Source organism: Bombina bombina, chromosome 2, assembly GCF_027579735.1.
Source record: "Bombina bombina isolate aBomBom1 chromosome 2, aBomBom1.pri, whole genome shotgun sequence".
Lineage (NCBI taxonomy): Eukaryota > Metazoa > Chordata > Amphibia > Anura > Bombinatoridae > Bombina > Bombina bombina.
This window is the reverse complement of record NC_069500.1, coordinates 1,192,256,133-1,192,269,434: the sequence shown is the minus strand read 5'-3', so window position 1 is coordinate 1,192,269,434 and position 13,302 is coordinate 1,192,256,133. Positions and strand designations below refer to the sequence as shown.

General features: G+C 37.0%; 1 protein-coding gene across 4 annotated transcripts in view; it reads left to right on the top strand.

Moving 5' to 3' along the window:
* The window catches only part of FAT1 (FAT atypical cadherin 1), a 369,065-nt gene that overhangs the window by 315,598 nt on the left and 40,165 nt on the right, over positions 1-13,302 (top strand). For all 4 annotated transcript variants that reach the window (XM_053703897.1, XM_053703899.1, XM_053703898.1 and 1 more), the window contains exons 14-17: positions 509-898; positions 1,248-1,462; positions 10,577-10,714; positions 10,939-11,082. In XM_053703897.1, the coding sequence (XP_053559872.1) occupies positions 509-898; positions 1,248-1,462; positions 10,577-10,714; positions 10,939-11,082 (887 nt within the window). The remainder of the gene's footprint in view (positions 1-508; positions 899-1,247; positions 1,463-10,576; positions 10,715-10,938; positions 11,083-13,302) is intronic.

The window sequence follows — 13,302 nt, the reverse complement described above, 5'->3', positions numbered from 1 at the left end:
GCAAATGTGCAATTTATTTATGTGCATTTATATTTTGACCGGAATGTCCCTTTAATCCATGGGGAAAAAGAGCTCTCTGAGCAGACTTCCATATAAACCATAGGCTTTAATACATTTATTTTAATAATCTCTTTAACCCTTTAAGGACACAGCTTTCAGTTTGCTCAATTGTTTTATGACGGAAAAATTCCGTCATATGTCCTTAAGAGGTTAATTTAAAACACATAAGCATCTCACATTGCTTATTTTATGTAGCACTTGTTTTGTTCCCACAAATTCCTAATTAGGGAGAAACCACTTTCATTGTTTTAAGTGAGTGCTTTTATTCCAAAGTCATTTATACACGCTAATTATATTCTATTAGATGTTTTTAAAAGTTATGTTACGCAGCTTTTGAATAAAAAAAAATAGACTGATGACTGTTATGATTTTATAGTTTTAGTCTGATATTAAAACGTCTTCCATCTCTTTGTCTTTCTTTAAATCACTTTTGTGGTTTGCTTTGTAGGACTTAATCATAAGGTGCAATATTCATTAGTCAACTCGGCAGAAGGTCAATTCTCAATTGATGAGTTGTCTGGAATAATTAGTTTGGAGAAGCCTTTGGATCGGGAGTTACAAGCAGTTTATACCCTGACTGTTAAAGCGACAGATCAAGGTTTACCTCGCAAGCTTTCTTCTGTTTCAACCCTTGTGGTGTCAGTCTTGGATATAAATGATAACCCACCAGTATTTGAACATCGAGAATATGGTTCGTCTCTATCAGAAGATGTGGCTGTTGGAACTGAAGTACTTCAGGTTTACGCTACAAGTCGAGATATTGAAGCCAACGCAGAAATTACATATAAAATAATAAGTGGAAATGAGCACGGAAAATTTAGCATAAATCCACTTACAGGTATTTTTCCTCAACAACGCAGGCTTAACTGAAATAAAATCACCTGCCCAGAATATAAGAAAATGGATTGGCTAGAATAACACACATTTATGTTAAACACATCATGCAAACAGAGCTAATCATACAAAAATGTGAATTGATTTTTTTCTCAAATTATGATCTTTTTGCCTTTCTTTTAAATATTTTAAAAATATAAAACTATATGGTAATGTAATTTAATAAGAAGATAAAGAAAAGCAAAGGATCGCCAAATTTCAGCACTGGAACATAAAGTTAAACCTAAAATGTTCTAATGTTTATAAAATGTTCAAACTTGCATTTAATAATATGTTTGTAATCTTCTCAATAGGAGTTCTATTTATTATTGAAAGTTTGGACTATGAAATGTCTCCTGAGTATTATTTGACAGTAGAGGGCACAGATGGAGGGACTCCGCCTCTTAGTGATGTTGCAACCGTGAATATAAATGTAACAGATGTCAATGATAATTCGCCCATTTTCAGCCAAAGCACTTACACTGCTGTTATTGGTGAAGATGCTCTGTCTGGACAGCCTGTTGTGACGGTATGTTGTTTTTTTAATTCGTAGTTCATCATAAGATCAAATATTTAGCAATTATGTGTATGCAAAGATTTAAAGTAAATAGTTTTTTTTCGTGCCTCTAAAATGCTAGTATGAAAATCGCTTACTTGTACCCAAGTAGATGGTAGTTTTGGTTTTATGGTCCTCTGGCTGCTTGTGACGTCATTAAAGGTTTCATTTTTTAAACACGGCTCAGGATAATCTTTACTACAATAAAATTTGTACTATTATAAATAAATAATAAACATCTGTGCATTAATAACATATTTAAAGGAATTGTAGGGGCCAAATAAATTAAAGTCATTAGCTTCAATCTATCTTTATTTCTGGAGTATACTGGCCCTTATTCTTTACTGCTTAGGATGACCCTTACATACATTTGCTCTTCATATGACAACTATATTTTTTATGTATTCTGTTATACAATTATGACTATATAGCTGTATTATATTAAATAAAAAAATGCATTGGAAGTTTACAGACAGTATCATACAGTGTCTTTTACTAAAAGATTTCAAGATTAAAGGGAAGTAAAACTCAACAATGAAAAACAAATGAATGCGTTTTAGTTTTAAATAGAAATATGATTTGAAATAAAAATGCTTGTGATATATACATATGCAACATGCTTCTGCACCAGCTCAGAGTATATATTGCATTCGTGTTAACTCATTTTGTCTCGTCACTGAACATTACTTGTCACTACAGACTCTCTTGAGCAGATGTTCATTGTACATATGCTTTGTGCACAGTAAAAGCTGTCACTGAAATGGTCATAAAAGCTTACACTTATTATAATAATAATAAAAACAAAAACTACTCTACGAGTCCTTTTGAGCTCTTTTTAAGCTCAGCCCTAATTATTTATGGAAACCTGGTGGAACATCTCTAAATTTCAGCAATATTTTCATACTTTCTGAGAACTTTTATTGGTGGTAATATCTCTGGAAGGACAAAAAATATTAACGTGAACAAGAAAAAAGATTAAAGGGACAAATCCATCACAATATTGTATCTAAAAGAGAGTAGTGGGCCATTGTTTTTGTATTTGTATAGGGTTAGATTACAACTGGAGAGCAATCGGTAGAGCAGTGTGCATCTTTTGCTTGACCTTGTTCGATGAATAATGTACAATTTGGTATTACAAGTGGATGGATAAATATTGTAACTAAAGCATTTAAACTTAGCCAAAGGTTTGTTTAGCATGCACTATACTTTTAATAGGTAGAGCAGGTAGTGATGCAAGGATGCTCATAGTGCTTGCATTAAAATTGGTGAGTTGTGTTGCACTCGAGCACTGTCCAAAATGCAGTTGTAAAATGTAGCACTATTATATACTATTATTATAACTATATTGAATATTCCGCTACTTGCGCATCATTGGCTTTGCACACCCTTGGCTTAGCACTTGAGCAACGTTAATTTTACTGTGCTTCATAATAGAAGTCTGTTATGTAAGGGATTTAGTGAGCCTGCACTATCTAACATGCAGATGTTAGCACACCATAGACTGTCACTCAAGAAATGTAAAATAACTAATATGAGAGAAAAAGTGCTATTGATTTCACTTAAGTGGTGTAGAACGCACCGTGTTTATATATTTTTTTCTATCCACTTGTAATCTAGTCCATAGTGTTTTAAATAAATCTAATCTCTGTCAGTGAATGTTTTTGTTAGGTCACCTTGCTTACTATGCACATGAGATTTTTCTAATACTAATAGGTGCATAGAATTTGGTCAAGAAAACAGCATTACAAAAATCTCCCTATTTTTAGAAAACATGGATACTTGTCCTCAATTCCCAGTTAGCTAAAAACAAAGGCAACAGTGTGGGACGCGCACAAGGCAGTTATCAGAGGGGATTTCCTTAAATATAAAGCAAACCTAGTTAAACTAAGGAGAAAAGAATTCGATTCACTGACAACAAATTTAAATAGCGCTGCGACAGAATTTGCAATTGCACCACACAACAAACTTCTAGAGGATAAGCTGACGAAAGCCAGAAGAGACCTTAACGCATATCTCAATAGGGAAGCCCTGAAACATGCCTTTTTCTTGCGCAAGCTTTACTTTACGGAGGGGAATAGGATAGGCACACTATTGGCCAAAGCGCTTCGTCAAAGGACGCTTAACTCCTTTATACACAAAATATCTTCTCAAGACTCAGTAGACATTCAAGATAGCAAGGGAATAGCTAGAGTGTTTCATACATTCTTCAAGTCCTTATATCAACTCCCCCCTTTAAATGACAGCCAAACTTGAGCGGAATGTGAGGATTATGTTCGCTGCGCAGGTCTTCAGACCTTGTCTCAATCGGAGTCAGATCAACTTGATGCACCCATCGAAGTGGCCGAGATTCTCTCAGCTATTGAATCCCTACCTAACCACAAAACCCCTGGCCCGGACGGACTGTCCAATTCCTATTATAAATCTTTTAAGCACATTCTAGCCCCGCATTTAGCCACTCTATTCAAATCAGTAGATAATCATGAGCCCTTCTCCAGAGATATGCTGTCAGCGCATATTACCCTGATCCACAAACAAGATAAACCCCCTAACCTTCCGGGTAGTTACCGCCCCATCTCTTTAATTAACATGGACGCAAATATTTATGCCAAAATTCTCGCTACCAGAATTAATAAACTACTACCACGACTTGTACACACTGACCAGACAGGCTTTATTCCGCGTCGGGAGGCCAGGGACAATACTATCCGAACATTGCACTTAATAGACTACGTGTCTACTTCCAAAATCGAAGCAGTCCTGGTCTCTACCGACGCGGAAAAAGCATTCGACAGACTGAACTGGACATATCTTAAATCGACCCTGACGGAATTCGGCTTTGGAGACACGACCATAAATAGAATCTTTAGTTTATATGACAGCCCTTCAGCTAGGATCAAAGTTAATAACACTCTCTCAGACCCCTTTCAAATATATAATGGAACCCGTCAGGGGTGTCCACTTTTTCCATTGCTGTTTGCAATAGCAATGGAACCATTAGCCGCACACATTAGGAATAATATGAACATTAAGGGGATTACAGTAGGTCCTTCCGAATACAAAATCAGTCTATATGCCGACGACATCTTGTTAACTCTGTCCGACCCCCGTAATTCGATTACTCACCTCCTAGCAGAGTTCCGCCGGTTTGGTAAACTATCACACTTTCACATAAATGATCAAAAATCTAATATCCTCAATATAAACATGAAGCCTAAACAATTTGCGGCCCTATCCGAGGTGTGCCCATATCATTTATGTACCGATCAGATAAAATACCTAGGTATTGCCCTCACCCCTAAAATAAGCTCTCTCTTTCAGGCTAATTATATCCCGCTCCTTAAACGGATCCAATCTAGTAGCCAGAACTGGCAATCCAAGACGTTCTCTTGGTGGGGCAGAATGCAGGTAGTTAAGATGTCCATTTTGCCTCTTGTTCTATATACTTTCCAGACAGTTCCTATTGACCTCCCTCAGACTTACCTAGACCAGCTGCAGTCGACTCTTAATAAATTCATATGGGGAAGCAAAAGACCTAGAGTAGCGAGGCACACTTTATATCGACCAAAGATCAAAGGAGGACTGGCGGTCCCGTGCATCACCCAGTATTACCAAGCGGACACACTACAACGTGTGTTAGACTGGCATGTAGGACACATAGATAAAGCATGGATATTACTAGACGCACACATTCTCCAATCTCCTCAAATAGGCCCTCTCTGTTGGCTGCCTCATACTTATAGACCGCTAGTGACAAAAACTTCGCCCCTATATAAACATATTTTCCACACATGGGACAATATCCTGGACCACGTTCCTGGAATCTCCTCCCCTTTTTCCCCCATGTTTCCGATTTTCCAAAACACGGAATGGCTACAAAGCATCCATACCGTGAGCAAATACACTAGATTTTCTGACTTAGGCCTCTCTTCTCCACTTTGTGAATTCCTTCACTTGGGCACATTGAAATCTGCACGTGAATTGTCAGATGTGCTACAGGGCACCTTTGGACAATGGCTTAAATATTCCCAACTTCAGCACCTTTTAGCAACCTCCCCCCATAAACTCTCTCTCCTTCGCCCCCTTACGCACTTTGAATCTATTTGTAGACATGGAGGAGCCCTAAAGGGTTCCCTAGCCTTGTCTAAGAGAATCCTTGATGCGTGCCTATATAAACGGTTGCCTAAAACCACACAGACTTGGTCAGCTGAGCTGGAACTGGAATTTTCAGAGGAGCAGTGGGAAAAAATGTATCAGCGCACTCGCAGCTCATCCACCTCCACCCAAATCTTGGAAATTAATTACAAAATCATAACCAGGTGGTACGTAACACCTTTGAGGCTCTCCCACATTTATCCTGGTTCCCCTTCTGGATGTTGGAGGGGCTGCGGGGGCGTTGGTCACATGACCCATATATGGTGGTCCTGCCCTAAGCTACGGGCCTTTTGGCAGGCTCTGTGACGATTTGTAGCACCATTATTTGATACACCATTTGTAATTACACCCGCCATGGTACTATTCAATGACACATCCAAACAGTCCTGTAAACTCCGCGCGCACCTCCTCCAGATATGTTTGAACGGGGCGAAATCCCTTATAGCTAGGGCTTGGAAAACAGAAATAGTTCCCACAATAGAGACCTGGAAGGCGCGAACACAAGAGTTAATCCACTTAGAGGAGTACTATTATTTTAAAAATAACAAAATGGCACACTACCACCTTGTCAAGTTTTATTGGGAAACCATAAACCCACTGAGATCCCAGCACTAGCGCCTATGACCTCTCCTCTCACTTCTCTCTTTTCTGTTCTCTTCCTAACACTGTCTCCGCCTTCCCCTCCATCTCTGTATTCGCCTTAGCGCACTTGATGTAAATTGCCCTACTAGCCTCCACCTGGCTGATTATTAATTAATTGATTTACTACAGTCCTAAAAATTGCTGTGATGACCCATACTGTTTTGTCCCTTCTTCATAATGTTCTTAATTTTACTTGTCTATTTGTAATTTTACTTATTTATCCCCCCTTTTTTTCTTTTTTTCTTTTTTTCTTTTTTTCTTTTTTTCCCTTCTCTTCTACTTTTTAGTCCATTATTATTATATTCAATTATTTATTTTTCTCTTATTCCTACCTGTTGTTGTTGTAAAATTGAAAATTGTTCAATAAAAAACAATATTTAAAAAAAAACAAAGGCAACTTGAGAAAATGGCTATTTCATATCAACGAAATATGCTAACATTTTATTTAGGTTTGAAATATATTTGTATATCTAAAATTACACACAAAAACACACACGCACATATATATATATATATATATATATATATATATATATATACATACTATAAATATTTATTTATATACACACACATATTATATCTTTTCATGTGACAACACTGAAGAAATGACACTTTGCTACAATGTAAAGTAGTGAGTGTACAGGCTGTATAACAGTGTAAATTTGTTGTCCCCTCAAAATAACTCAATACAGCCGTTAATGTCTAAACTGTTGGCAACAAAAGTGAGTACACCCCTAAGTGGAAATGTCCAAATTGTGCCCAATTAGCCATTTTCCCTCCCCGGTGTCATGTGACTTATTACAAGGTCTCAGGTGTGAATGGGGAGCAGGTGTGTTAAATTTGGCTCTCACACTCTCTCATACTGGTCACTGGAAGTTCAACATGGCACCTCATGGCAAAAAACTCTGAGAATCTGAAAAAAAAGAATTGATGCTCTACATAAAGATGGCCTAGGCTATAAGAAGATTGCCAAGACCCTGAAACTGAGCTGCAGCATGGTGGGCAAGACCATACAGCGGTTTCACAGGACAGGATTCCACTCAGAACAGGCCTCGCCATGTTCAACCAAAGAAGTTGAGTGCATGTGCTCAGCGTCCCATTCAGAGGTTGTCTTTGGGAAATAGACGTATGAGTGCTGCCAGCATTGCTGCAGAGGTTGAAGGAGTGGGGGGTCAGCCTGTCAGTACTCAGACCATACACTGCACACTGCAGCAAATTGGTCTCCATGGCTGTCGTCCCAGAAGGAAGCCTTTTATAAAGATGATGCACAAGAAAGCCTGCAAACAGTTTGCTGAAGACCAGCAGACTTGGATTACTGGAACCATGTCCTATGGTCCGATGAGACCAAAATAAACTTATTTGGTTTAGATGGTGTCAAGCGTGTGTCGCGGCAACCACGTGAGGAGTACAAAGACAAGTGTTTCTTGCCTATAGTCAAGCATGGTGGTGGGAGTGTCATGGTCTGGGCCTGCATGAGTGCTGCCGGCACTGGGGAGCTATAATTCATTGAGGGAACCATGAATGCCAACATGCACTGTGACATACTGAAGCAAAGCATGAGCCCCTCGCTTCGGAGACTGGGCCTCAGGGCAGTATTCCAACATGATAACGACCACAAACACACCTCCAAGATGACCACTGCCTTGCTAAAGAAGCTGAAGGTAAAGATGATGGACTGGCCAAACATGTCTCCAGACCTAAACCCTATTGAGCATCTGTGGGGCATCCTCAAACGGAAGGTGGAGGAGCGCAAGGTCTCTAACATCCACCAGCTCCGTGATGTCGTCATGGAGGAGTGGAAGAGGACTCCAGTGGCAACCTGCGAAGCTCTGGTGAACTCCATGCCCAAGAGGGTTAAGGCAGTGCTGGAAAATAATGGTGGCCACACAAAATATTGACACTTTGGGCCCAATTTGGACATTTCCACCTAGGGGTGTGTTGAGTTTTTTTGAAGGGACAGAAAATTTACACTGTTATTCAGGCTGTACACTCACTACTTTATATTGTAGCAAAGTTTAATGTCTTCAGTGTTGTCACATGAAAAGTTACACATACATATATACACATACACTTTTGTATGTGTATATGTATGTGTATATATATATATATATATATATATGTATATATATATATATATATATATATATACACACACACACACACATATACATATATATATATATATATATATATATATATATATATATAAATATATACAAGAAAAAAACAAAGGAATAGCCATAAAATATATTTGTGTTGGATTTCAATTGTGTTGTTTTCTCATATTAGGTTATTTCTGCAAAATAAAATAATGTAAAAATAAATAAAACAACGGAATGCTGAAAATGAGATGTCATTTGTGTGGGTACCTCACAGAAATAAAGTGAACTTACATGACAATGTGGCATCATATAATTTTTAGCATATATGTGATGTCAGGTTTCTTCAACCTTTTTATCTGTCCACAATCTTCTTAAATTATGTGTTTGCCTCTGACACATGGTGGAATTTAGCGCAGTGTCACTGTATTATACTTCAGCTATGTTTTGTGATATTGCAGGGCAGCATTTGCCTGTGATCTATTACCATTTTTCTACCTTTACTCTCGTCCTTCAATGGTATTAATGCAACTCTTAGTTGTGGAAGAGCATCTTTTCTATTTATCACTCTTTCATTTTTTCTTGATATATGAATATTTATAGATTTAATTTAAAGGGACATGGGACCCAAAATTGTTTCACAATTTAGATAGAGCATGACCCAAAATGGCAAGTTCTAAGCTACTAGCCAGGATAAAATGTTACTCTCCACTTCTAATCCCACCCACATCACACTTACTACTTCACCCCCTCTTTGCATATATTTAGCCATTGTGGAACATTTTGTAATATTGTTATAAATTAAATAATGCTACATACAGTAATAAATTAACAAACATCATTTTATAGTAGCTAGAAACATCAACTATAGGTTCTGAGGAAGACAACAGTTGGATAGGAAAAGGAAGTTGTTGAACTGAGAGAGTGCAGTGAGTGCTGACAGTCATGGAAGGTCATAGCTGACCTGGAGATTTTTTTTTTTAATAATGATGTCTCCCTTCCCGTTTGTAACTATCTTTCTTAACTCCCTCCTCTCTTCAATCTCTCTTTTTACCCTCTCCCTTCTCTCTCAGGCCATATCTTCTTTTTACACTCTTCTCCTCTCTCATATCTCTTCACTCTTTTATTCTCCATTGTCTCTTAAATCTACCTTCTTCTCCACTTTCACTTTTCATCTGCAATCTCTCTCTCTGCCCTGTTTACCCTCTCAGAAGTAACAGTCTAAGCACTAATGGGGTCCCTATAGCCCTAGAGGAATAACATATCCTTGCACTGTAATGGCTATATAATATCTTTTTAGATAATAGTTTTAGCAGATAGCTCACAATGTGTGTTTTTCAATGCTGCAATAAAAAATGTACATTCTACACATACAATGTGCCAACTTTGCTACTTACAACGTGCCAAAAGACTTAAGACTCAAGATTCACTAACTAACTTTTACTCGCCACTGTTAAATGTTCACTCACTAATAGCTTGTGGGCTAGTGGCAATTATATATAAGCCCTATATATAAATATATATATATATATATATATATATATAAATGTTTTTAATAAAAAATATCAGTCACTCTAATGTTGTAGTTCTATAACTAATTTTATTTCTATATGTGTATATATGTGTGTATATATATATATATATATATATAATTAACAAAAATATCAGTCCCTCTAATATTGTAGTTCTATATGTGTGTGTGTATATGTATGTATGTATGTATGTGTATATATATATATATATATATAATTAACAAAAATATCAGTCCCTCTAAAATTGTAGACCTATAACTATTTTTTTCCCTGTTTACTATAATTCTATCAAATGGAACGTTTCACAACAATCCTAGCCATGATAAGCCATACCAAAATATATAAGAACATAAATATCAATATATTTCTATTTCAAGATATGAGAAAATACTGTTTTGGCAATCCCTGACGGCTTATTTTTATGCATGCATGTAAAACTTTTACTTTGAACATTATAGTGCAAGATAATATATTGTGGTGGTTTCTTTCCTTCAGGCTTTATTTCACTTGGTTGGGTTATGAAGGTAATAGTAAGACTATTGAAATATGCCCACTGGGAAATCTTCTAATAAGTTAAAACTAGGACATGAGGATGAATTACTTGAAAAAATGTTCTCTTGTCTTCCTGTATGTGCACCAAATGAAAATATGCTTTTATCTAGGTTGTGGCAGATGATGCTGATGGACCTTTGAACAGCCACATACGCTACTCAATTACAAATGGCAATCAAGGGAATACATTTATCATTGATCCAGTGAGAGGAGAAGTTAAAGTGAATAAACTTTTAGATAGAGAGAAGGTGAGTTACGTTAAACTTTTTTCTTTTGCCAATTATCTACAATACATTATTACTGCGGCAAGCATTGAAGCTTTGGATGTTGGAAATTAATTGGTTTCCATCTATGTACACAGGATTTATGTCTCCTTTTCAACCAGTATATCACACAAATAAACCTGTACTTTTGGACAGGATGTCTTGTAATTGATTTTTGTTCTTTCTTTTTTCATTTCTTTTTTGTTTAGGTTTCTGGATACACTTTAACTATTCAAGCTGAAGACAATGGCACTCCTACCAGATATAACACAACCAATGTTAACATTGATGTGTCTGATATCAATGACAATCCACCACTGTTTTCCAATGGGAATTATAGCATTATTATTCAGGTACCCGCTCATAAATAATTAACATTAATAATTGTATGTATATGACAATTCACAGGAGCGTGGTTTTCTCCTTCTGTATCAGTATGTTCGATTGTTTGAGGTTATGGTCATAATGCTTTTAGTTTACTCTTTTCTACACCTGTAGAATACTTTGGCAGTTTAGAACCAAAACATAATAACAATATGCCTTTCTTTTCCATTCACTTAAAGTAAAGGTAAACTTTGATGAATGAAAGCCCGTTTTTTAAAAATACTATTAAAAACAGGGGCACTTTCATTCATCAAAGTTTAGAAGGCAGCATTTTTGATTAAAAACTAATCCTTTGTTTTTTCACAGCCAGAGAAGCTTCCCCCACCCGGAGATCCTCTCTTCACACGTCATCAATGACTAATCCAGCTTCCTCCAATCACGGCATGGACTCATACAATGACTACCCTGGGGGTAAGCCGTGATTGGAGGAAGCTGGATTAGTCATTGATGACGTGTGAAGAGAGGATCTCTGTGTGGTGGAAGCTGCTCTGGCTGTGCAAAGAAGAGAGGTAAGTTTTTAATCAAAACGGCTGCTTTGTAAACTTTGATGAATGAAAGTGCCCCTGTTTTTAATAGTATTTTTAAAAAACGGTCTTTCATTCATCAAAGTTTACCTTCACTTTAACATTACTTGCTAAAAAGTGTAAAAAATATTATTAACCCCTTTATGACTGCGTCGCTGGTATTTGATAGTGGATTGCAAGACCGCGCTATTCCAAGATGCCTGCAGCAGGGAGGGGAGATTATAATTGCGCCGCCCTGCTGCTCACGGCGAGACCCGTGCTATTATGGCCTGAAATCACATTAACGACCAGCGACGTATGAGGTACATCATGGTTGTTAAGGGGTTAAAGGGATATGAAATACTTTGAGATTGTTATACGGTATGAAATGTTTGAAACAATACAGTATACTTTTCATTATTTATTTTGTTCTCTTTTTCTGTAATTCCTGTGAAGATTTGTAAGTGCAGATGCCAAATTTCACAAGACTAGACCTGCTGTTATCCACACAGTAGTCTCTACTTGTCCTCAGCAGAGGAGATAAGAGACTTTAAAAGGGAAACCATGGTTACAACATGGTGCATCTTATTTCTTTAGACTAAAACTTTTATTTCTCTAATATTCAAACAACTGGTCTAATTTTAAAAAATACATCTGTGTCTCAGATTAACCTTTGCTTCAAATACATCATTTAGTGTTTTATGTTTCATAAAGAGATATCAAACCCCAACATTTTCTATGGTGATTCAGACAGACCATGTGGTTTATAAAAATGTTTCCTATTTACTTCTATTATCAAATTCACTTTGTGCGCCCATGGTAGGTGTCTGAAGCACTGCAAAGCAGAAATAGTACTGCCTTCTAGTACTCTTGCAAATGTATAATGTTCTTGCAAAACTGCTGCAATAATGTGCTCCAGACACGTGTACTCTGCTGAGCTTACGTCCCTGCTTTTTAACAAGATATACCATGAAAACAAAGATAGCTGTTTAAGATTGCATGCTCTATCTAAATCACAAAAGAAAAAAATTGAGGTTCGTGTACCTTTAAATAATGTTTTATTTCTGATATAAAGAAACATAGCAGTGACCTAGAATCATGCAAATTCTGAAATGAAATGCTGTGACTCACTGCTAAAATCCTATGGGGGACATCTACTAACATAGTGTCTGTATATGTAAATGGAAATAAACATATGGCAGTATGTATTTGTGGAGATCAGAATAAGACATTGCCATAGCAACCAATGCATGTTGTTTAAAGTGATAGTAGTGCAGTTTAAAGTCAATGATATTCCCTGGCTGAGTAAAAGATAAATTATGAGGCTGAGGGACCTGACAGACGACATCACTAATGGCACATCGGGTGATTGAAAAGGGACTAAAGCTTTAATTATGTCCTGCAGATAGTTTTGCAATCTGCCAGCAATAAAACAGTTCCTCACCTTCTTAGAAGTTGTTACTCTGGTGATGGTCCTCTAATAATCCTAGTCTGTTATTCAACTGTTTCATTAGGTTGTGGAGGCACAGTCAGCCTTAATGCCATCCACACGTTTGTCCAGCTGTGCATTTAAAGGGAAGTCAGAATTAAGCTTTCATGCTGAACTAAAATCCCAAATTGCTTGTATTAGCAAATGTACTTTGTTCTCTTGGAATCCTTTGTTAAAACCAAGTTCCTTTCCTTAAG